The 26,431-nt window shown below is 43.9% G+C and overlaps 2 protein-coding genes across 6 annotated transcripts in view; one reads left to right on the forward strand and one right to left on the reverse strand.

The window, feature by feature from the left end:
• rnf130 (ring finger protein 130) overlaps window positions 1–26,431 on the forward strand; it is a 179,885-nt gene that overhangs the window by 133,138 nt on the left and 20,316 nt on the right. For 2 of the 4 annotated variants that reach the window (XM_067995960.1, XM_067995962.1), the window contains exons 7-8: window positions 9,963–10,056; window positions 15,164–15,223. The exons of 1 other annotated variant lie outside the window; for it this stretch is intronic. In XM_067995960.1, coding sequence (XP_067852061.1) covers window positions 9,963–10,056; window positions 15,164–15,191 — 122 coding nt within the window. In that variant the 3' untranslated portion in view covers window positions 15,192–15,223. The remainder of the gene's footprint in view (window positions 1–9,962; window positions 10,057–15,163; window positions 15,224–26,431) is intronic. One more of the 4 variants, XM_067995961.1, reaches the window with a different exon arrangement.
• The window catches only part of LOC137332261 (uncharacterized), a 173,260-nt gene that overhangs the window by 80,076 nt on the left and 66,753 nt on the right, over window positions 1–26,431 (reverse strand). The gene's annotated exons all lie outside the window — the stretch shown is intronic.

The raw sequence follows: 26,431 nt of genomic DNA on the forward strand, positions 1-26,431 counted from the left end.
CCAATTAAACTGTATTGGTGGTGGTGGTACGGTTGGAGGATAAATATAGGCCAGGACATGGTGAGAACTCCTGTTCCTCAAATATTGCCATGGATTGAGGATCTTATACGCCCACCTGAACAGGCAGATAGTAGTGGCATTGGTTTAATGGCTTATCCAAAGGACTGCACTTCTGACCAGTGCAGTACTGGCGGATTACTGCATTAAATGTCCGTCTAGATTATATGCTCAAATCCTGATATGGGGCTTAAACCCACGATCTTCTGACTTGCAGGCAAAATTGGCATCAACTGAGCCAAGCTGACACTTAGTTGATACCAAGTTCCAGCTTTTTGCTGATACTCAATATGTTATTGCTGTATTTATGTATGTAATAGCTGTATAATCCCCATGTGTGTGAAGAAACAGTCATTTACAGTAATGGCAATTGCATTTTGGTTTTGATTGAAAAGTGGATGGAATCTCAGAATTTGAGTCCCCAAACAGCGGTTACAAATCCCACATTCCCGTGTAATATAACTGAATTTTATTACTCATTCAGTGAGTTGTTATTCAGTCAACAGAACAAAATTTGGGGAGGAAAAGAGGCAAAGTATTTAAAATTCAGTGTACTTTTTTTTCCATGCACACCCCCAAAAAAAACCCTAGAGAGAAATTGCTTGGCCTGTGACTTCTGAGATGAGATGTTCACCCACAAAACTGAGAAGTGAGAACATGCAAGCTCATGGAGGCTGGACCTGGATCCCGGTGCAGTGCCGGACCATTGGGTTGAGTTTGTACGTTGGGAGTGGTATCCAGGATGAGGAGAAATGCTATTTGCATTTTATTAATCTAATAAAAACAGAAGATGCTGGAAAAGCTCAGCAAGACTCTAGGGGAATCGAGGGATATGGGGATCGGGCAAGAAAGTGGAGTTGAGGTCGAAGATCAGCCATGATCTGATTGAATGGTGGAGCAGGCTCGAGGGGCCGTATGGTCTACTCCTGCTCCTATTTCTTATGTTCTAAGTGAGGCAGTGGAGAAAGAAACAGAGTTAACGTTTCAGGTCAGAAAGACGAAAGGTCTTCGACCAGAAACGTTAATTCTGTTTCTTTCTCCACAGATGGTGCCTCACTTGCTGAGCTTTTCCAGAATTTTCTGTTTTTTTATTTGATTTCCAGCATCCGCAGTATTTTTGCTTTTGATATTATCTAAGCAAGTGTTTTCTCACTGGGACACCTGATGCCTGCATTTTGACTGGTGGAAAATTTTGCTTGCAGAGGAGATGTTTTTACTAAATGTCTTTCCGAGCTGCTGTTGTGATTTCTGTCAGGAGGGTAGAGGGAAGATCAATATTTGTACTTGGATGGTCCTTGGCAGCCTGAGAGTAGGCTGAATATTTGTCCTCTCAGTTGCAGCAAAGAAGCCATGTGCAAAGAAATGAGGATAAAAATTATAAAATGGAAAAAGATTGTTGAGATGCCCTGGTGCTACATAATATTATCAGTAGCACAGTACAGTGAGATGAACAAAATGTTCCAAAAATGATCCTTTGCACTTGCTCAGTACTGTGAAACAGGCATAATGCAAAATATTTTTTATGTAGGGCAGTACAAACTATACATTTAAAAATGTTTTTAATTGGTTTTATGAGTTTGGCAATGAATGAAGAGATGGATTTGTTCAGTATGGAACATCCCCCAACCCTGTGTGTACTTTGTAAAATGCTTATATAAAAGTGTTCTTTCCATTTAAAAAAAAATCTTTGACAAATTGCACAACAGCTAGTAATATTACTTGGACAGAACAATTAATGGTATTGTCACTGCAGAAGACTAACCAGATGTGACACTGAGTGTAAAGTTAGGAGTATGATGCTTACAATATTTTGCTGTGACTAGCATCAATTTTAACGATACAGAGCATATGATATTCTGAAGTGAGTGTGTGTAAATGTACTTGAATTTGAGATATTTTAAAGCAAATTGAAGACTGGGGACCAGTGATTTTAGTTCCAAATATCCACTTTAGCTTTTTTTCCTGTAATATATAATCAGTGTTTTGAAGTGTATGAGAAGTACATTATTTTTAGTTTGGGTTTGCTGCTCACCAGGTGCATTTGTATATTGTAGATTTTATATCACTGCTGTAGTATATTGATGTGGAGATGCCGGTGATGGACTGGGGTTGACAATTGTAAACAATTTTACAACACCAAGTTATAGTCCAGCAATTTTATTTTAAATTCACAAGCTTTCGGAGGCTTCCTCCTTGGTCAGGTGAACGATGTGAAAATGAAATCCTCGAAATGAAATCGCATTTATAATTCACAGAACAATGCTTGGTGATTACAGACAGTTTTTTCAACTGCCCGTTGCCAAGGCAATCAGTGTGCAGACAGACAGGTGTTACCTGCCAGGTCTCAGAATATACAAATCACCAAAAAAAACAACAAACAAAAAAAAAGAGATAGAGAGGTAGAAACATAGAAAAGACAGCAACTGACCCGTTATATTAAAAACAGATAACATTTGTTCGCTGGTGGGGTAACGTGTAGCGTGACATGAACCCAAGATCCCGGTTGAGGCCGTCCTCATGGGTGCGGAACTTGGCTATCAATTTCTGCTCGACGATTTTGCGTTGTCGTGTGTCTCGAAGGCCGCCTTGGAGTACGCTTACCCGAAGGTCGGTGGCTGAATGTCCATGACTGCTGAAGTGTTCCCCGACTGGGAGGGAACCCTCCTGTTTGGCGATTGTTGCGCGGTGTCCGTTCATCCGTTGTCACAGCGTCTGCATGGTCTCGCCAATGTACCATGCTCTGGGGCATCCTTTCCTGCAACGTATGAGGTAGACAACGTTGGCCGAGTCACAGGAGTATGAACCATGCACCTGGTGGGTGGTGTCCTCTCGTGTGATGGTGGTATCTGTGTCGATGATCTGGCATGTCTTGCAGAGGTTACCGTGGCAGGGTTGTGTGGTGTCGTGGACGCTGTTCTCCTGAAGGCTGGGTAATTTGCTGCGAACGATGGTCTGTTTGAGGTTGGGTGGCTGTTTAAAGGCGAATAGTGGAGGTGTGGGGATGGCCATAGCGAGGTGTTTGTCCTCATTGATGACATGTTGAAGGCTGCGGAGAACATGGCGTAGTTTCTCCGCTCCGGGGAAGTACTGGACAACAAAGGGTACTCTGTTGGTTGCGTCCCGTGTTAGTCTCCTGAGGAGGTCTATGCGATTTTTTGCTGTGGCCCGTCGGAACTGTCGATCGATGAGTCGAGCGTCATATCCCGTTCTTACCAGGGCGTCTTTCAGCGTCTGTAGGTGTCCATCCCGTTCCTCCTCGTCTGAGCAGACCCTGTGTATTCGCAGGGCCTGTCCATAGGGGATGGCCTCTTTGACGTGGTTAGGGTGGAAGCTGGAAAAGTGGAGCATCGTGAGATTGTCCGTGGGCTTGCGGTAGAGTGAGGTGCTGAGGTGCCCGTCTTTGATGGAGATTCGTGTGTCCAAGAAAGAAACTGATTCTGAGGAGTAGTCCATGGTGAGCTTGATGGTGGGATGGAACTTGTTGATGTTATCGTGTAGTCTCTTTAGTGATTCCTTGCCGTGGGTCCATAGAAAGAAAATGTCGTCGATGTATCTGGTGTATAGTGTTGGTTGGAGGTCTTGTGCAGTGAAGAAGTCCTGCTCGAACTTGTGCATGAAAATGTTGGCGTATTGGGGTGCGAATTTGGTCCCCATGGCTGTTCCGTGTGTTTGGGTAAAGAACTGGTTATCGAAGGTGAAGACATTGTGATCCAGGATGAAGCGGATGAGTTGTAGGATGGCGTCTGGAGATTGGCTGTTGTTGGTGTTGAGTATTGATGCTGTCGCAGCGATGCCGTCATCGTGGGGGATACTGGTGTAGAGTGCCGAGACGTCCATCGTGGTGAGAAGTGTTCCTGGTTCAACTGGTCCGTGGGTACTGAGTTTTTGTAGGAAGTCTGTAGTGTCGCGACAGAAGCTGGGGGTTCCCTGTACCATGGGTTTCAGGATGCCCTCGATGTATCCAGAGAGGTTCTCACACAGGGTTCCGTTGCCTGATACGATAGGACGTCCGGGTGTGTTGGCTTTGTGTATCTTTGGGAGGCAGTAGAAGTCTCCCACGCGGGGAGTACGTAGGATGAGGGTGCGTAGGATGCTTTGAAGGTCTGGATCGAAGGTCTTGATCAGTTTGTTGAGCTGGTGGGTGTGTTCTTTGGTCGGATCTGCGAGTAACCGTCTGTAGTGTTCCTGGTTGTCCAGTTGTCGGTATGCTTCTTTGCAATAGTCCGTTCTGTGGCTATGGCTCCTCCTTTGTCCGCTGGTTTGATGACGATGTTGCGGTTGGTCTTGAGAGCTTTGATGGCGTTGCGTTGTGCTCGGGTGACATCAAACCAGCGGACAAAGGAGGAGCCATAGCCACAGAACGGACTATTGCAAAGAAGCATACCGACAACTGGACAACCAGGAACACTACAGACGGTTACCCGCAGATCCGACCAAAGAACACACCCACCAGCTCAACAAACTGATCAAGACCTTCGATCCAGACCTTCAAAGCATCCTACGCACCCTCATCCTACGTACTCCCCGCGTGGGAGACTTCTACTGCCTCCCAAAGATACACAAAGCCAACACACCCGGACGTCCTATCGTATCAGGCAACGGAACCCTGTGTGAGAACCTCTCTGGATACATCGAGGGCATCCTGAAACCCATGGTACAGGGAACCCCCAGCTTCTGTCGCGACACTACAGACTTCCTACAAAAACTCAGTACCCACGGACCAGTTGAACCAGGAACACTTCTCACCACGATGGACGTCTCGGCACTCTACACCAGTATCCCCCACGATGACGGCATCGCTGCGACAGCATCAATACTCAACACCAACAACAGCCAATCTCCAGACGCCATCCTACAACTCATCCGCTTCATCCTGGATCACAATGTCTTCACCTTCGATAACCAGTTCTTTACCCAAACACACGGAACAGCCATGGGGACCAAATTCGCACCCCAATACGCCAACATTTTCATGCACAAGTTCGAGCAGGACTTCTTCACTGCACAAGACCTCCAACCAACACTATACACCAGATACATCGACGACATTTTCTTTCTATGGACCCATGGCAAGGAATCACTAAAGAGACTACACGATAACATCAACAAGTTCCATCCCACCATCAAGCTCACCATGGACTACTCCTCAGAATCAGTTTCTTTCTTGGACACACGAATCTCCATCAAAGACGGGCACCTCAGCACCTCACTCTACCGCAAGCCCACGGACAACCTCACGATGCTCCACTTTTCCAGCTTCCACCCTAACCACGTCAAAGAGGCCATCCCCTATGGACAGGCCCTGCGAATACACAGGGTCTGCTCAGACGAGGAGGAACGGGATGGACACCTACAGACGCTGAAAGACGCCCTGGTAAGAACGGGATATGACGCTCGACTCATCGATCGACAGTTCCGACGGGCCACAGCAAAAAATCGCATAGACCTCCTCAGGAGACTAACACGGGACGCAACCAACAGAGTACCCTTTGTTGTCCAGTACTTCCCCGGAGCGGAGAAACTACGCCATGTTCTCCGCAGCCTTCAACATGTCATCAATGAGGACAAACACCTCGCTATGGCCATCCCCACACCTCCACTACTCGCCTTTAAACAGCCACCCAACCTCAAACAGACCATCGTTCGCAGCAAATTACCCAGCCTTCAGGAGAACAGCGTCCACGACACCACACAACCCTGCCACGGTAACCTCTGCAAGACATGCCAGATCATCGACACAGATACCACCATCACACGAGAGGACACCACCCACCAGGTGCATGGTTCATACTCCTGTGACTCGGCCAACGTTGTCTACCTCATACGTTGCAGGAAAGGATGCCCCAGAGCATGGTACATTGGCGAGACCATGCAGACGCTGCGACAACGGATGAACGGACACCGCGCAACAATCGCCAAACAGGAGGGTTCCCTCCCAGTCGGGGAACACTTCAGCAGTCATGGACATTCAGCCACCGACCTTCGGGTAAGCGTACTCCAAGGCGGCCTTCGAGACACACGACAACGCAAAATCGTCGAGCAGAAATTGATAGCCAAGTTCCGCACCCATGAGGACGGCCTCAACCGGGATCTTGGGTTCATGTCACGCTACACGTTACCCCACCAGCGAACAAATGTTATCTGTTTTTAATATAACGGGTCAGTTGCTGTCTTTTCTATGTTTCTGCCTCTCTATCTCTTTTTTTTTTTGTTTGTTGTTTTTTTTGGTGATTTGTATATTCTGAGACCTGGCAGGTAATACCTGTCTGTCTGCACACTAATTGCCTTGGCAACGGGCAGTTGAAAAAACTGTCTGTAATCACCAAGCATTGTTCTGTGAATTATAAATGCGATTTCATTTCGAGGATTTCATTTTCACATCGTTCACCTGACGAAGGGGGAAGCCTCCAAAAGCTTGTGAATTTAAAATAAAATTGCTGGACTATAACTTGGTGTTGTAAAATTGTTTACAGTAGTATATTGAAACCATTAATTAAAAAGTGATAACATGCTGGTGATCTATCAAGACTTGCACTGTTTTCACTTTCTGACTGTCCTTTATACATCCACCCTTAATGGTGTGTGTGTGTGTGTCTGTGTGTGTGTCCTCCCATCTCCTGAAGACTGTGACGTGAACTTGGGATATGCTTCCACAAGCTCTGGTAACCTTCCAGTATTTTGCTCAAGTGATGATTCTTCACTCTTGACCCTGGAAGGTGAGTGTCAACTGGCTACTTGACCATGTGGAATCACAGCTCGGCCTGATCCCGATCTCATCTGTTGCATGTGTCTGTATGTACACGTGTGGCAGCTTTCTACTGGGGGCCATTTATGATCATGAGCAGGAACCTCTTTCCCCATTCCCTCTGCATTTGCGGACATTGAATTGAAGTGGCAATGCTACAGTCCCAGCTGAGATCATCGAATTGAGCGTAGACTGAAGATTGAACCAGAGACTGTAACTAATTCTTAAGGCCCCAGCGACCTAGCAACTGATGCATTTACCCGCTCAGCCATTAAGAAATGTTAACTGATTTTTTTTTCAAGAAATCAAATTAGGATGTGTTGATCCATATTTCCTAACATCAACTGGGATTCAAACAGTGTGAGAGGCACAGAGGGCGCAAAATTCTTGATCGGTGTCCAGGAGAACTTTTTTAGCCAGTATGTGACAAGCCCAACAAGAGGGGATACAATTCTAGATTTAGTCTTGGGAAATGAAGATGGGCAAGTGTGTGAAGTGACAGTGGGTGACCATATTGGGGATAGTGACCACAATTCAGTTAGTTTTAGCATTATTATGGAAAAGGACAGAGTTAAATCAGGAGTAAACGTTTTAAATTGGGGGAAGGCAAATTTTACAGAACTAAGAGTTGATTTGGCAGAAGTGGACTGGACACAACTACTTGAGGAGAAATCAGTGGCAAGCCGATGGGAGGCACTAAAAAGTGAAATTCTACGGGTACAATGCAGACACGTCCCCTCAAAGAAAAAGGGTGGCACTGCCAAATCTAGAGCCCCCTGGTTGTCTAGAAGTATACGGGGCAAGATAAAGCAGAAAAAGAAATCTTATGACTGTCACAGAAAACTAAATACTGCAGAAAGCCGAGAGGAGTATAGACTGTACAGGGATGACGTAAAAAAGGAAATAAGGAAAGCAAAGAGAGGGCATGAGAAAATATTAGCTGGAAAGATTAAAGAAAACCCAAAGATGTTTTATCAGTACATTAAGAACAAGAGGAAAGCTAAGGAAAAGGTGGGATCTATCAGGGATGATCAGGGTAACTTGTGTGTAGAAGCAGAGGATGTGGGTAGGGTTTTAAATTAATATTTTGTCTCCGTATTCACGAAGGAAAGGGATGATCCGGACATAGTAGTTAAAGAGGAGAGGTGTGAAATATTGGATAAGGTAAACATAACGAGAGAGGAAGTACTCGAGGGACTGGAATCCTTAAAAGTTGATAAGTCACCAGGGCCAGATGGATTGTTTCCTTGGCTATTGAAGGAAGCCAGGGAGGAAATAGCGGATGCTCTGAGGATCATTTTCCAATCCTCACTAGATACAGGGGAGGTACTGGAAGACTGCAAACATAGTACCATTGTTTAAAAAGGTTATGAGGGAAAGGCCGAACAATTATAGGCTGGTCAGTCTTACCTCAGTGGTGGGCAAACTATTAGAATCAATACTGAAAGATAGGATAAACTGTCACTTGGAAAGGCATGGTTTGATCAGGGATAGTCAGCATGGATTTGTTCAGGGAAGGTCATGCCTTACAAATCTGATTGAATTCTTTGAGGAAGTGACGAGGAGGATTGATGAGGATAGGCAGTGGATGTTGTCTACATGGATTTTAGTAAGGCATTTGACAAGGTCCCACATGGCAGACTGGTCAGAAAGTTAAAAGCCCATGGGATACAGGGAAATGTGGCGTATTGGATTCAAAATTGGCTGAGTAACAGAAAACAAAGGGTAAAAGTGGATTGATGTCTTTGCAAATGGAAATCCGTTTCCATTGGTCTGCCACAGGGCTCAGTGTTGGGTCCCTTGCTGTTTGTGGTATATATTAATGATTTGGACTTGAATGTAGGGGGCATGATTGGCAAATTTGCAGACGACACAAAAATTGGCCGTGTAGTTGATAGTGAAGAGGATAGCTGTAGACTCCAAGAGGATATCAATGGGTTGGTGGAGTGGGCGGAAAAGTGGCAAATGGAGTTCAACCCGGAGAAGTGTGAGGTAATGCACTTAGGGAGGGCAAACAGTAAAAGGGATTATGCAGTAAACAGGAATATATTGAGAGGGGTAGAGGAAATGAGAGACCTTGGAGTTCATATGCACAGGTCCCTGAAGGTAGATAAGGTTGTGAAGAAGGCATACAGAATGCTCTCCGTTATTAGCCGAGGTATAGAATACAAAAGCAGGGATGTAATGACGGAACTGTATAAAGCGCTGGTAAGGCCACAGCTGAAGTATTGTGCGCAGTTCTGGTCACCATGTTACAGGAAGAACGTAATTGCTCCGGAGAGAGTGCAGAGAAGATTTACGAGAATGTTGCCAGGGCTTGAAAATTGCAGCTACGAGGAGAGATTGGATAGGCTGGGGTTGTTTTCCTTGGAGCAGAGGAGGCTGAGGGGAGACTTGATTGAGGTGTAAAAAATTATGAGTGGCCTAGATAGAGTAGACAGGAAGTAGCTGTTTCCCCTGGCGGAGAGTTCAGGAACTAGAGGACATAGATTTAAGCTGATTGGCGGAAGGATTAGAGGGGACATGAGGAAAAACTTTTTTACCCAGAGGGTGGTGGGTGTATGGAATTTGCTGCCCGAATTGGTGGTAGAGGCAGGGACCCTCAACTCTCTTTTAAAAAGCACCTGGACCTGCACCTAAAGTGCTGTAAGCTGCAGGGCTATGGACCGGGTGCTGGAAGGTGGGATTAGAATGGGCACCTGGTTGTTCTTGGAGCTGGTGCGGATGGGCCGAATGGCCCCCTTCTGTGCTGTATCTTTTCTATGGTTCTAACTGAATGACTGGATATTGTAATTCAGAGGAGTTAACGAATTAACTATAGATTACTCTGCCCTTAGTCTTTTTGTTTAAAACCTGTTACATTTTGCAAATGTACAGACTCAGGAATAATTTCATATGGTCATGTAGATTTATTCCTCATATAGTAAATTATTAGGAGGATGAATAATATATTTCCAAATGGTGTATGATTTTTTTTGATGCCTGATAATCTTGCTGTCCATTTTCTCGCACTGTGCACTGTCATTGATCCTGCTTTACTGTGTGATCCATATTTTCCTGGACCCACTCACTTGTGCTGCCGCAACTGCTGCTGTATAGGGGAATCTCGTCATTTTTCACATGCCGTTCCCAGAGTGATTTACCTTTCCTTTGTTAACAGAAGAATGGCTTATTATCGCAAGTTTTGGCGTGCTTAGTGCTCTCACTCTCTTCTACATGATAATCAAAGCAACCACAGCTACAGCAGCAGATGAGTAAGTATTCAGACCTTTTCCCTTTGGTTTGTTTCATAAATCATGTTGTTTACCAACTGACGTTTCAAAGTGTGCTGATTTGTAATTTGAGTTTGTTTGGAGGTGACCTGCATGTACTCTCTGTGAGTTGTACGAGACAGGATTTTGCTCGCTTAATGCTTGGTTACTTAACCTAAACTAGGTTCAGTTATTAGTGTAGCAGACAAAGCCTGTTCTAATCTCTGCCCAGTAAAAATAAATAAATTGTGGACAATTCACATTTTCACTGTTCAGAGATGGCAACAACCTTTACCAATCATAGTTATTTGTTCTGAATTTCACACAGTGACGGTACAGTTTATTACAGGACATTTGTACCACGTGGTGATGGGACTTGCTTCTGCTGGGTCCAATAAGAACTGATTTCAGCAGTTGAGCCAACCTGACCTTGAATCAGTGGCCTTTAATGTAGTGCTTGCATATTTAATCCAGTCAGTTTTTTTTTAGTGTGAACTTATATTTTTATCAAGTCATGTACTACTTGATAGTGGGTGTACAATCTGATTTGTTTGCGCTGTATCAGACAGTGGACTGAAGGAATTCAGTCGTACAGGGATGGATAGCAGGCTGGTAGAATAGTGGCTAGAGATAAATAATGCAGGGCAGCAGGTGCACTTTGGCATCCCCTTGGTTACATACAAACATATGAATTAAGAGCAGGAGTAGGCCATTCGGCCCCTCGAGTCTGCTCTGCCATTTGATAAGATCATGGCTAGTCTGATTGCGACCTCAACCCTACTTTCGTGTCTACCTACTATAACCTTTGACTCCCTTGTTAATCAGGAATCTATCTAACTCAGCCTTAAAAATATTCAATGATCCTGCCTCCACCGCTCTCTGGGGAAGGGAGTTCCACAGACTCACAACCCTCAGAGAAAAAATTTCTCCTCATCTCCGTCTTAAATGGGAGACCCCTTATTTATAAACTGTGGCTCCTCGTTCTGGTCTCTTCCACAAGGGGAAACATCCCCCTCAGCATCTACCCCTTCTAGTCCCCTCAGGAACTTATATGTTTCAATAAGATCACCTCTCACTCTTCTAAACTCCGGTGTATATAGGCCCAATTTGTCCAACCTTTCCTCATAAGATAACCTCCTCCCAGGAATCAGTCGAGTGAACCTTCTCTGTCCTTTCTTAAATAAGGAGACCAAAACTGCACACAGTATTCTAGATGTGGTCTCACCAATGCACTGTGCAACTGTAGCAAAACATCTCTACTTTTATATTCCATCCCCCTTGCAATAAATGACAACATTCCATTTGCCTTCCTAACCGCTTGCTGTACCTGCATACTAACTTTTTATGATTCATGTACTAGGACACCCTCTGTACCTCAGAGTTCTGCGCTCTCTCTCCATTTAAATAACATACTGCTTTTCTATTCCTCCTGCCAAAATGGATAAGTTCACATTTTCCCATATTATACTCCATCTGCCAAATTTTTGCCTACTCACTTAACCTATCTATATCCCTTTGCAGACTCCTTATGTCCTCTTCAAAACTTACTTTCCTACCTACCTTTGTGTCATCAGCAAATTTAGCAACCATACATTCGGTCCCTTCATCCAAGTCATTGATATAGATTGTAAATAGTTCAGGCCCAAGCACTGATCCCTGTGACATTCCACTCATTACATCTTGCCAACCTGAAAATGACCCATTTATGCCTACTCTCTGTTTCCTGTTAGCTAACTAATCCTTTATCCATGCTAATATGTTACTCTCTTCACTTATTTTGTGTAGTAGCCTTTGATGTGGCACCTTGTCAAAAGCTTTCTGGAAATCCAAGTACATCACATCCATAGGATCCCGTTTATCTCTTATATCCCTTATATAAAATCCTAACAGGACTAGACAGACTAGATGCAGGGAGGATATTCCCGATGGCTGGGGAGTCCAGAACCAGGGGTCACAATCTCAGGATACGGGGTATGCCATTTAGAACCGAGATAAGGAGAAATTTCTTCACTCAGAGGGTGGTGAACCTGTGGAATTCTCTACCACAGAAGGCAGTGGAGGCTAAGTCATTGGATGTATTCAAGAAGGAGATAGATATATTTCTTAATGCTAAAGGGATCAAGGGAAATGGGGAAAAAGCGGAAACGGGGCACTGAGTTAGAGGATCAGCCATGATCATTTTGAATGGCGGAGCAGGCCCGAAGGGCCTAATGACCTACTCTTGCTCCTCTTTTCTATGTTTCTATCCACGTTGCTTGTTACTTCCTCAAAGAACTCTAATAAATTAGTCAAACACAATTTCCCTTTCACAAAGCCATGTTGACTCTGCCTGATTGCATCAAGATTTTCTAAGTGCCCTGCTATAACCTCCTTTAATAAATTCTAGCATTTTCCCTATGGCAGATGTTAAGCTAACTTGCCTGTAGTTTCCTGCTTTCTGTCTCCCTCCTTTTCTTGAATAGAGGAGTTACATTCGCTATTTTCCAATCTGATGGGACCGTTCCAGAATCTAGGGAATTTTGGAAAATTAATACCAATGCATCTACTATCTCTGCAGCCACTTATTTTAAGACCCTAGGATGAAGTCCGTCAGGACCTGGGGACTTGTCAGCTTTTAGTTCTAATAATTTTTTCAAAACCCATTCCCTGGTGATTGTAAATGTTTTAAGTTTCTCCCTCCCTTTCACCTCTTGATTCACAATTATTTCTGGCATGTTATTTGTATCCTCCACAGTTGAAGACCATCGCAAATTATCTGTTCAGTTCATCTGCCATTTCCTTATTCTCCATTATTAATTCCTCAGACTCTCTCTGGAGGACCAACGCTCACTTTACTTGCTCTTTTACTTTTTAAATACCTGTAGAAACTCTTATTATCTGTTTTTATATTTCTAGCCAGCTTACTCTCGTATTCTAATTTCTCCCTCATTATTCTTTTAGTCATTCTTTGCTGTTTTTTATCTTCTGACCTGCCACTAATCTTTGCGGAATTGTATGCTTTTTCTTTCAATTTGATACTATCTTTAACTTCCTGAGTTAGCCACGGATGGTAAGTCCTTCCCCTAGAGTCTTTCTTTCTCAGTGGAATGTATCTTTGCTGAGTGTTATGAAATATATCATTAAATGTCTGCCACTGCATCTCTGCTGACCTATCCCTCAACCTAATTTCCCAGTTCATTTTAGCCAACTCTGTCTTCATGCCCTCATAATTGCCCTTATTTAAGTTTAAAACACTAGTCTTAGACTTACTCTTCTCTCCCTCAAACTGAATGTGAAATTCAATCATATTGTGATCACTGCTACCTAGAGGCTCCTTTACAATGAGGTCATTAATTAATCCTGTCTCATTAAACATTACCAGATCTAGAATAGCCTGGTTGGCTGTAGAACGTGCTGCTCTAAGAAACTTTCCCGAAAGCACTCTATGAACTCATCTTCCAGGCTACCTTTGCCAATCAGATTCTTCCAATCTATATGTAGATTAAAATCACCCATGATTATCGTTGTCCCTTTCTCACAAGCCCCCATTATTTCATCCTGTATACCCTGTCCTACAGTGTGGTTACTGTTAGGGGGCCTATAAACTACTCCCACAAGTGACTTTACTATTTCTTATCTCTACCCAAACTGATTCGACATCTTGGTCTTTAGAATTAAGGTAATTTCTCTCTATTAAATTCATGTCATCCTTAATTAACCCCTCCACCTTTTCCTAGCTTCCTGTCCTTCCGAAATGTCAAGTACCCCGGTTAGACCGCACCTGGAGTACTGTGAGCAGTTCTGGGCACCGCACCTTCGGAAGGACATATTGGCCTTGGAGGGAGTGTAGCGTAGGTTTACTAGAATGATACCTGGACTTCAAGGGTTAAGTTACGAGGAGAGATTACACAAATTGGGGTTGTATTCTCCAGAGTTTCGAAGGTTAAGGGGTGATCTGATCGAAGTTTATAAGATATTAAGGGAAACAAATAGGGTGGATAGAGAGAAACTATTTCTGCTGGTTGGGGATTCTAGGAGTAGGGGGCACAGTCTAAAAATTAGAGCCAGACCTTTCAGGAGCGAGATTAGAAAACATTTCTACACACAAAGGGTGGTAGAAGTTTGGAACTCTCTTCCGCAAACGGCAATTGATACTAGCTCAATTGCTAAATTTAAATCTGAGATAGATAGCTTTTTGGCAATCAAAGGTATTAAGGGATATGGGCCAAAGGCAGGTATATGGAGTTAGATCACAGATCAGCCATGATCTTATCAAATGGCGGAGCAGGCACGAGGGGCTGAATGGCCTACTCCTGTTCCTATGTTCCTATTCAGGTTCTAGCCTTTGTCATGCAGCCATGTCTAGGTCATGACTATCAGATCTTACATATTTATTTCTATTGGAGCTGTCAATTCATCCATTTTGTTACAAATGCTAAATTGTGCTGATTTTGAAACCCAGCAAGGACAATGAACTGACTGTTCTATATTTAGTCTGAGATGGGCTTCAGTTGACTTCAGGGTAAGATGGCCATTAGATTTTCTGGTGCACTCGGCAATTATCACCATTGATCATGTCAATATTTCGTTGCCTTGATGCATTTAGGAAGAGTTAACTGAATAGTAGCTCTAAATTAATTCCTCCCCAAAGTTGTAGCATATTAACAATATTGAGCCTGTGTTCTGCCCAGAGATGTGTATTGTGCACTGTGTAGGTGTAGTCTGCTAGAAATGTTAAACTGGGAGTAGGTGGGGGACACAAAGAATCCATCTTAGGGCAGTAGGGAGAAGTATCTAGCTTCCACCACTGATGAATCAGTATAACTACCAAGTGGACCACAGTGGCATTAGTCACGTTAGTAGGACAAAGACCATCTTATGACATGTTTGAGGTCATTGATTTTCAAGAAATGAATTGCTGCTGCTGAATTAGGGCATACATTTAAACCACGTGCAGCTATTAAAGAGTCAGTTGTTGCAGAAGATAGCCATTACATGGAATTTCTGAGCATCATTTACTCTCTCATACTATACATTTAAACAAGATACAAAAGTCAGATTAATGTTCTGAAGTACAATTAATGAAGTTTAGAATACACAAGTTAAATGAACAGTATGATTCCCATTTTAGATATGAAAATGAAACAGCACAGGGGTGAAAGATTGGAAATGAAAGAAGATAATTGTGCAGGTAAGTACCATCAGGACAAGTACTTCAACAATAGACCTTCGCCATATCAATTTTAAAGGTGTTTGATTTTGAGTGAATACTTTTTTGTAGGGTTCACTGTAGCTGTCTGGTACAGAGCAGAACCATTGGGGGATGGCAGCTGGGCTATCCATTTCAGCCTATCCCATTGTCACTTGAACAGTCTCCTGGAAACTGATCCCAGTAGAGAAAGTATTTTCCCACCCTGAATATATGTGAAAGGAAATCAATGAGTCAGAATGGTTCAAAATGAAGCTAGTATCATGTCAGTATTGGATCTTGTCACCCACCCCACCCAAAGCTAGGTGGGAAAGTAAGTTGTGAGGAGGACACAAATAGTCAGCAAAGGGATATAGACATGTTAAGTGAGTGGGCAAGAAGGTGGCAGATGGGGTATAATGTGGGGAAATGTGAGGTTATTCACTTTGGTAAGAAGAATAGAAAAACAGTATATTTTTTAAATGGTGAGAAACAATTAAATGTTGGTGCCAGAGAGTCTTGGGTGTCCTAGTACAAGAAACACAAAAAGTTAGCATGCAAGTACAGCAAGCAATTAGGAAGGCAAATGGCATGTTGGCCTTTATTGCAAGGGGGTTGGAGTACCAGAGTAAGGAAGTCTTACTGTTGTACAGGGCTTTGGTGAGACATCACCTGGAGTACTGTATACAGTTTTGGTCTCCTTATGTAGGGAAGGATATACTTGCAGTGCAACAAAGGTTCACTAGATTAATTCCTGGAATGAGAGGGTTGTGCTCTGAGGAGAGGTTGAGTAGATTGGGCCTATATTCTCTGGAGTTTAGAAGAAGGAGAGGTGCGCTCATTAAAACATATAAGATTCTGAGGGGGCTTGACAGGGTAGATGCTGAGAGGTTGTTTCCCTTGGCTGGAGAGTCTAGAAATAGAGGGCATAGCTGCAGGATAAAGGGTTGGCTTTTTAAGACTGAGATGAGGGGGCATTTCTTCGCTCAGAGGGTTGTGAATCTTTGGAATTCTCTACCTCAGAGGGCTGTGGATGCTGAGTATATTCAAAGCTGAGATAGATAGATTTTTGGACACTAAGGGAATCATGGTTAGTAAGTTTGCAGATGACACCAAGATTGGTGGCATTGTGGACAGTGAAGAAGGTTATCTAGGATTGCAAAGGGATCTTGATAAATTGGGCCAGTGGGCCGATGAATGGCAGATGGAGTTTAATTTAGATAAATGTGAGGTGATGCATTTTGGTAGATCAAATCGGGCCAGGACCTACTCCGTTAATGGTAGGGCGTTGGGGAGAGTTATAGAACAAAGAGATCTCGGAGTACAGGTTCATAGCTCCTTGAAAGTGGAGTCACAGGTGGATAGGGTGGTGAAGAAGGCATTCGGCATGCTTGGTTTCATTGGTCAGAACATTGAATGCAGGAGTTGGGATGTCTTGTTGAAGTTGTACAAGACATTAGTTAGGCCACACTTGGAATACTGTGTACAGTTCTGGTCACCCTATTATAGAAAGGATATTATTAAACTAGAAAGAGTGCAGAAAAGATTTACTAGGATGCTACCGGGACTTGATGGTTTGACTTATAGGGAGAGGCTAGATAGACTGGGACTTTTTTCCCTGGAGAGTAGGATGTTAAGGGGTGATCTTATAGAAGTCTACAAAATAATGAGGGGCATAGATAAGGTAGATAGTCAAAATCTTTTCCCAAAGGTAGGGGAGTCTATAACGAGGGGACATAGATTTAAGGTGAGAGGGGAGAGATACAAAAGGGTCCAGAGGGGCAATTTTTTCACTCAAAGGGTGGTGAGTGTCTGGAACGAGCTGCCAGAGGCAGTAGTAGAGGCGGGTACAATTTTGTCTTTTAAAAAGCATTTGGACAGTTACATGGGTAAGATGGGTATAGAGGGATATGGGCCAAGTGCAGGCAATTGGGACTAGCTTAGTGGTATAAACTGGGCGACATGGACATGTTGGGCCGAAGGGCCTGTTTCCATGTTGTAACTTCTATGATTCTATGATAAGGGATATGGGGATCGGGCAGGAAAGTAGAGTTGAGGTCAAAGATCAGCCATGATCTGATTGAATGGCGGAGCAGGCTCGAGGGGCCGTATGGCCTATTCCTGCTCCTATTTCTTATGTTCTTATGTTGTCATGGATCATATAAACCTCGAAATAGGAAATAAAGTGAAGTCTGAGAGTAGGCCTTGGTAAAGAACCTGGAAGGTGTTGCAATTCTCATTGGAACCTTGGTTGCCCTCTTCCTCATTGAAAAGGTGGCATTAAAAGAAAGACACAGCGACTCAGCATCAGTTTCTCAAAGACCAAGATTATCAAGAGCAATGAAGGAAAATCAAATAAAGGGAGCATAAATGGTTAGAGGAAATTGCTGAGTTTATATACCAGTTGTATGCCCAATATACAAGAATGATGTGAAGGGATTAATTGTTCTAGCTAAATGTGTTTTTATTAGATTGTGAATACTCATCCTGAGAAGGAAACATTTCATGGGATGTGAAAGAGAGCATGTCCAAAGTTGGTGTTCAATCAGCATTGCCCTATGATGCTAAGAGCTGGACTATGAAATTGACATGCTGCAGTAGTTGTAACTTTTTGGAACATAAGGCAAATATAAAGCAGAGACTGAGGGCCCACAGTTAAGCAACAGAATTAACCAGGAGTGATCTATGTGTAGTAACCGAGCGTGTTATAACGAGGAAATGCAATGGGCAGTGTATGCGTACTGTATGTGAGAAGGTGATGGAATGGGACCGCGTTGGGAGTAGACTTGTGCAACAACATTGCTGAGACAGTATCTGAAGACCTCTGTGGAAGAGTGACACCACTGAAAAAGGAGTGGGGACTTAATGAATACTTTGCGTCTGTCATCACAAAAGAGGGGGATGATGCAGAGATTGTGGTTAAGGCGGAGAAGGAGTGTGAAGTATTGGATGGGATAAACTTAGTGAGAGAGGAAGTATTAAGGGGATTAGCATCTTTGAAAGTAGATAAATCAGCAGGCCGGGATGAAATGTATCCCAGGCTGTTAAGGGAAGCAAAGGAGGAAATAGTGACGGCTCTGACCGTCATTTTCCGATCCTCCCTGGCTACAGGCGTGGTGCTGGAGGATTGGAGGACTGCTAAAGTTGTACAGTTATTTAAAAAGGGAGAAAGGGATAGACTGAGTAATTACAGGCTAGTCAGTCTACTGTCAGTGATGGGCAATTTATTGGAATCAATTCTGAGGGACAGCATAAATCGTCATTTAGAAGGGCACGGGTTAATCGAGGACAGTCAGTATGGATTCGTTATGGGAAAGTCTTGTCTGACTAACTTGATTGAATTTTTTGAGGAGATAACAAGGGAAGGTCCATGAGGGTAATGCATTTGATGTAGTGTACATGGATTTTAGCAAGGCTTTTGACAAGGTCCCACATGGCACACTGGTCAGAAAAGTAAAAACCCATGGGATCGAGGGAAAATGGCTCAGTGGCAGGAAGCAAAGGGTAATGGTTGAAGGGTGTTTTTGCGACTGGAAGGCTGTTTCCATTGGGGTTTTGCAAGGCTCAGTACTAGGTCCCTTGCTTTTTGTGGTATATATTAATGATTTGGGCTTGAATGTGAGGGGCTTGATCAAGAAGTTTGTAGATGATACAAAAATTGGTCGTGTGGTTGATAGTAAGGAGGAAAGCTGTAGACGGCAGGAAGATATCAGCTGACTGGTTAGGTGAGCAGAAAAATGGCAAATGGAATTCAATCCGGGGAAGTGTGAGGTAATGCACTTGGGGAGGGCAAACAAGGTAAGGGAGTACAGAATAAATGGGAGGATACTGAGAGGTGTAGAGGAAGTGAGGGACCTTGGAGTGCATGAGCACAGATCGCTGAAGGTAGCAGGACAGGTAGATAAGGTGGTTAAGAAGGCATACGGGATATTTTCCTTTATTAGCCGAGGCATTGGGAGGTTATGCTAGAACTGTATAAAACACTAGTTAGGTCGCAGCTTGAGTACTGCATACAGTTCTGGTCAGTACATTACAGGAAAGATGTGATTTCACTAGAGAGGGTGAAGAGGAGGTTTACGAGGATGTTGCTGGAGAATTTTAGCTATGAGAAAAGATTGTATAGGCTGGGGTTGTTTTCTTTGGAACAGAGGAGATTTAATTAAGGTATATAAAATTATGACTGGACTAGATAGAGTGGATAAGGAGGACCTATTTCCCTTAGCAGAGGGGTCGGTGACCAGGGGGCATAGATTTAAAGTAATTGGTAGAAGGATTTTAGACTGGAGCTGAGGAGAAATATTTTCACCCAGAGGGTGGTGGGGGTCTGGGACTCACTGCCTGATAGGTTGGTATGATGTGGAGATGCCGGTGATGGACTGGGGTGGACAAATGTAAGGAATCTTACAACACCAGGTTATAGTCCAACAAATTTATTTTAAAATCACAAGCTTTCGGAGATTATCCCCTTCGTCAGGTGAATGAGTGAAAAGGTTCTCAAATCGCATATCTTATACTAGGCTGGGACAGCATCACACCAATCAAAAGGTGTCGTCGTTGTTCAAACAGGCCAGTCACGGAGAACAGCACGTCCCAGTACACTGGATATACAATTACACAGACAGACAGAAAGAAACCCAAATGGCAGAGAGAGAGAGAATATTAAAAACATAACTTTTTTTTCCCTTTTTGCTGGTGGGGTTACGTGTAGCGTGACATGAACCCAAGATCCCGGTTGAGGCCGTCCTCATGGGTGCGGAACTTGGCTATCAACTTCTGCTCGACGATTTTGCGTTGTCGTGTGTCTCGAAGGCCGCCTTGGGTGGCTGTTTAAAGGCGAGTAGTGGAGGCGTGGGGATGGCCTTAGCGAGGTGTTCGTCGTCATCGATGACATGTTGAAGGCTGCGGAGAACATGGCGTAGTTTCTCCGCTCCGGGGAAGAACTGGACGACGAAGAGTACTCTGTTGGTTGCGTCCCGTGTTTGTCTTCTGAGGAGGTCTATGCGATTCTTCGCTGTGGCCCGTCGGAACTGTCGATCGACAAGTCGATAGGTTGGTAGGTTGGTGGAGGTAGAAACCCTCAAATTCATTTTAAAAGTACTTGGATGTGCACTGGAAGTGCCTTAACCTATAGGGCTACGGACCAAGTGCTGGAGAGTGGGATTAAGTTGGATTGCTCTTTTTCAGCTGGCACGGACATGATGGGACAAATGGCCTCCTTCTATGCCGTAACTTTATGATTCTGTGATTAACCAGTCAACATAACTGAGGGATCCTAGACTTCACAATTAATGTGAAGAATTTTTCTTTCATAAAATGAGTAGGAGTACAGAATGTTTAAACATCTTTGTTTAGTTTTTAGTGGTTTGTTTTTGTCTAAATAAAATTTTAGGCAGCTGACTCACTATTTTGGTAGGCTGAGGTGTTCCAGTACTTTTAGTAATTTAATACAGTAGATTTTACCCGTGCTAAATTTTTTGTTTCCATGTATGAATTTTGCTGACTCTGCTGATGCTGATTGCAGCAAATAGTATCCTATATTAATTACAGTCCCATCAGCAGAAATCTAACTGTCCATTAATACCCACACACAAACAAATCTATTTTAATGCTAACAAACCAAAGCTTGAGTTCCCTTTTGCTTCTATCCACTGGTGAAGGATAACTTGGTGACTTTACCTCCGTTTGTAAGATTCTTTCCAAATATGCAGGGGGATTTTTTTTTAAAAGTAATCAAGCATTAGATTTCCTAACAATTAAGTTTGGAAAGATGTTTTTCTTTTATTCTTGTATAGGATAGAAATTTCTAACATTAAGTTAAGTAGTTCTTTTCCTTTTTATCAGATGTAAGGAGTCTTACAACACCAGGTTATAGTCGAACAGCTTTATTTGGAATCACAAGCTTTCGGAGCTTTCCTCCTTAGTCAGGTGAGTGTAGGATTCCGTAAATGCACAGCATATATAGTCAGAGAACAATGCCTGGTGATTACAGATAATCTTTGCAACTGCCCGTTATCACACCTCGGCATAGATATAATCAAAGCAATCAAAGGAGTGGATGGTGTTCAGACAGAGAAACATTACATCCCAGACTACTGAATACACAAGCGGTCATAACACAAAGACAGAGAGAGAGAGAGAGAGACACAGAGAATGACCAGTTGTATTAAAAACAGATAACTTTTTTTTGCTGGTGGGGTTACATATAGCGTGACGTGAACCCAAGATCCCGATTGAGGCCATCCTCATGGGTGCGGAACTTGGCTATCAATTTCTGCTCGACGATTTTGCGTTGTCGTGTCTCTCGAAGGCCGCCTTGGAGAACGCTTACCCGAAGGTCGGAGGCTGAATATCCTTGACTGCTGAAGTGTTCCCCAACTGGGAGGGAACCCTCCTGTCTGGCGATTGTTGCGCGGTGTCCGTTCATCCTTTGTCGCAGTGTCTGCATGGTCTCGCCGACGTACCATGCTTCGGGGCATCCTTTCCTGCAACGTATGAGGTAGACAACGTTGGCCGAGTCACAGGAGTATGAACCATGTACCTGGTGGGTGGTGTCCTCTCGTGTGATGGTGGTATCTGTGTCGATGATCTGGCATGTCTTGCAGAGGTTGCCGTGGCAGGGTTGTGTGGTGTCGTGGACGCTGTTCTCCTGAAAGCTGGGTAATTTGCTGCGAACGATGGGAGTCTATAACGAGGGGACATAGATTTAAGGTGAGAGGGGAGAGATACAAAAGGGTCCAGAGGGGCAATTTTTTCACTCAAAGGGTGGTGAGTGTCTGGAACGAGCTGCCAGAGGCAGTAGTAGAAGCGGGAACAATTTTGTCTTTTAAAAAGCATTTGGACAGTTACATGGGTAAGATGGGTATAGAGGGATATGGGCCAAGTGCAGGCAATTGGGACTAGCTTAATGGTATAAACTGGGCGACATGGACATGTTGGGCCGAAGGGCCTGTTTCCATGTTGTAACTTCTATGATTCTATGATGGTCTGTTTGAGGTTAGGTTGCTGTTTGAAGGCGAGTAGTGGAGGCGTGGGGATGGCCTTAGCGAGGTGTTCGTCATCGATGACATGTTGAAGGCTGCGAAGAACATGGCGTAGTTTCTCCGCTCCGGGGAAGTACTGGACGACAAAGGGTACTCTGTTGGTTGTGTCCCGTGTTTGTCTTCTGAGGAGGTCTATGCGATTTTTTGCTGTGGCCCGTCGGAACTGTCGATCGACGAGTCGAGCATCATATCCCGTTCTTACGAGGGCGTCTTTCAGCGTCTGTAGGTGTCCATCGCGTTCCTCCTCGTCTGAGCAGATCCTGTGTATTCGCAGGGCCTGTCCATAGGGGATGGCCTCTTTGACGGGCACCTCAGCACCTCACTCTACCGCAAGCCCACGGACAACCTCACGATGCTCCACTTTTGCGGCTTCCACCCTAACCATGTCAAAGAGGCCATCCCCTATGGACAGGCCCTGCGAATACACAGGATCTGCTCAGACGAGGAGGAACGCGATGGGCACCTACAGACGCTGAAAGACGCCCTCGTAAGAACGGGATATGACGCTCAACTCGTCGATCGACAGTTCCAACGGGCCACAGCGAAAAATCTCATAGACCTCCTCAGAAGACAAACACGGGACACAACCAACAGAGTACCCTTTGTCGTCCAGTACTTCCCCGGAGCGGAGAAACTACGCCATGTTCTCCGCAGCCTTCAACATGTCATCGATGAGGACAAACACCTCGCTAAGGCCATCCCCACGCCTCCACTACTCGCCTTCAAACAGCCACCTAACCTCAAACAGACCATCGTTCGCAGCAAATTACCCAGCTTTCAGGAGAACAGCGTCCACGACACCACACAACCCTGCCACGGCAACCTCTGCAAGACATGCCAGATCATCGACACAGATACCACCATCACACGAGAGGACACCACCCACCACCCACATGGTTCATACTCCTGTGACTCGGCCAATGTTGTCTACCTCATACGTTGCAGGAAAGGATGCCCCGAAGCATGGTACGTCGGCGAGACCATGCAGACACTGCGACAACGGATGAACGGACACCGCGCAACAATCGCCAGACAGGAGGGTTCCCTCCCAGTTGGGGAACACTTCAGCAGTCAAGGACATTCAGCCTCCGACCTTCGGGTAAGCGTTCTCCAAGGCGGCCTTCGAGACACACGACAACGCAAAATCGTCGAGCAGAAATTGATAGCCAAGTTCCGCACCCATGAGGATGGCCTCAAACGGGATCTTGGGTTCATGTCACGCTACATGTAACCCCACCAGCAAAAAAAAGTTTCTGTTTTTAATACAACTGGTCATTCTGTGTGAGTGTCTCTGTCTGTCTGTCTTTGTGTTATGACCGCTTGTGTATTCAGTAGTCTGGGATGTAATGTTTCTCTGTCTGAACACCATCCACTCCTTTGATTGCTTTGATTATATCTATGCCGAGGTGTGATAACGGGCAGTTGCAAAGATTATCTGTAATCACCAGGCATTGTTCTCTGACTATATATGCTGTGCATTTACGGAATCCTACACTCACCTGACGAAGGAGGAAAGCTCTGAAAGCTTGTGATTCCAAATAAAGCTGTTCGATTATAACCTGGTGTTGTAAGACTCCTTACATTTGTCCACCCCAGTCCATCACCGGCATCTCCGCATCATGGCCTTTGTATCAGAGCAGGTTTATTCCTCATTGGCAGAATTGCCAGGCATTTCTTTCACCTTTTTGAGGAAGCCAAACAGCCTACACACTTGAAAAAATGAAAACTCATATAATTTTCATTTCTTACAAATGGAATTTATAAATTCTTATATAAAAAAAGTAATTTAACCTGGAATAGCTTGACCTCACTTTCATAAAATTGCTCCTCGGATTATCTGATTTAGAACTGTTACATAGAATGTACAGCACAGAAATAGATCATTCAGCCCAACAGGTCTATGCCGGTTTTTATGCTCCACTAAATTATGAGTTCTCTCCCACGCTTCTTCATGTAACCCCATTTGAATCTAAAACAGGTTCTCTACTACCATATTAAGCTGCTGCTGCTAGGTATAGAGCCAGAACGTGGCTGTAGTTTAAAAATCTCTTCCGCTCTCATCCTCCCCGCCCCCCCCCCCCCCCCCACCTCCTCTGCTCACCCACTTCCTGAGCTGTTAATATTGTGTATTGGCTCCTTTCATTATTATGTTCAATTGTTCAATGCATTGCTGTCCAATTTGAGGCCTTCCTCACATCAGCAAACAACGCTGTTAATGCATCTATTAATGTGAAATTGCTCACATTACATCTGTCACTAACTGTACATTCTCCACACTCTGACACGTGACAGATGGTGCAGTACAGTAACATTTACCTATACAATTCAACTATGAATCTCACAGCAGTGACTTTTTAATTTGTCATCCCTCTTTTTCAATTATGCCTAGCCTCTTATTGCAACAAACCATGAATGTCAAGTGAAGCTTAGCAGGATGGCAGCATGTGTGAGTAGAGCAACGTTGGGTTGATTACTCCTGAAGCTTAAAGGAGACTGAACAAAATGGTGGAGGCAACAAAAAAAAACTGATCAGGATGGTGGCAACAGTGGGCGAGAGCTGAAGTGTTTCTGCGGAACAAGAAAAGCTTCTTCATCGATATTGACTTTTAGCCATGGTAGTGGTCATGAAAGAGGGGAGACTGGTATGGTAGCAGTTGTGAGTGAGAGAGCAAGCAGGACAGCAATGTGTGTAGGTAAGGGGAGATAGGTCGGAATGGCCACTTCTTTGGCCAAAGTACCAAGTGGGAGGGATGTGCAAAAAGACACCGATACCATTGCAGCAACAGTAGCAAATGGGGCAGGAATATATGAAGGACTTTTCTTGATTGTGTTACTGCACTCCAATGCTGGAGACAAAACATTTTTCTAATCTGCTCAAAAATCTTTTGCTAACAATCTTTCAAACAATGTAGTGTATTATTTTTGTTTATAATCTTGCATTTGCTGCTGCTCTATATTAAATTACATACTCACTGCCTGTTGTACTTATCTCTCAAATTCCTCTTACCGTCTGTGCTGTAGCTGGTGGCTCATCTTCTGAATCTTTTCATTTACTTGGGCTCTACCCTCTTCCTTCTTCATATTGATGGTTTTCACTCATCATCCAATCCCATCCACTCTCCTACTGATCATTTCAGTCCACTGTATATTTATTGAATTCCTCCAGATCATTGCCTCAGTATGTAGCCTCAGTGCAATGGCTCAATCTTGATCTCCTTTAAGCCTTAAATGGGGCAGTGAACATTTTTTTCAATTCTTCAGACAGACAGTTTGTTCATGTTTCTCACATCTTTACAGCTGTGCCTCTTTGATAGCTCAAGCCTTGGGCTTCCATTTTCTGACATTCTTGGCTTCTATCTCCTCTGACCTTAACTGGAACTCCTGAATCTTCTCCATTGCTGAAGCTGCTATTCAAAAAGCATGATTTTCTTTTTTATGGTAAATGCTTTTCCCAATGAATTCTCTAGAGAACCTAACTCTGTTGAAAACTTAAATACTGCTCCCCTTCTGGATAGACTGTTCTAACACCATATGTACTCCTGGACACGAGACAGGGAGAAACTTCTAGTCCAATCGATGATCCATCCATCACCTCTATCCTCCAATCTCTCTCTCTCTCTCTCTCTCTCTCCCAACCTTGCATGTATCTCTTTATCAGCATAAGAAAGAAAAGAAAGACTTGCATTTATATAATGCCTTTCATGACCTTGGGACGTCCCAAAGCGCTTTACAGCCAACGAAGTACTTTTGAAGTGTAGTTACTGTTGTAATGTAGGAAACGCAGCAGCCAATTTACACACAGCAAGCTCCTAAAAACAGCAACTGATAATGATCAGATAATTTGTTTTAGTGGTGTTGGTTGAGGGATAAATGTTGGTCAGGACACCGGGCAGAACTCCCCTGCTCTATATTACGGTTAGTGCTGTTCTGACCTTTCATTTTTTTTTCCTTCGAAGTTCCAACTAAATCATCTAAAGTTTTTCCTTCTCTCTACTTCCTTTTTTGGTTCAAAACTTATGACAGTCTCCTAATACGTATCTCATTCATTCCAAGAACCTCAGAACTGGAATCTTTAGCTCCCTTAGTCTTTCCTTCTTCATAAGAAATAAGAGCAAGAGTAGGCCATCCGGCCCCTCTAGCCTGCTCCGCCATTCAACAAAATTATAGCTGA

The sequence above is a fragment of the Heptranchias perlo genome, chromosome 14 (assembly GCF_035084215.1).
Source record: "Heptranchias perlo isolate sHepPer1 chromosome 14, sHepPer1.hap1, whole genome shotgun sequence".
NCBI lineage: Eukaryota > Metazoa > Chordata > Chondrichthyes > Hexanchiformes > Hexanchidae > Heptranchias > Heptranchias perlo.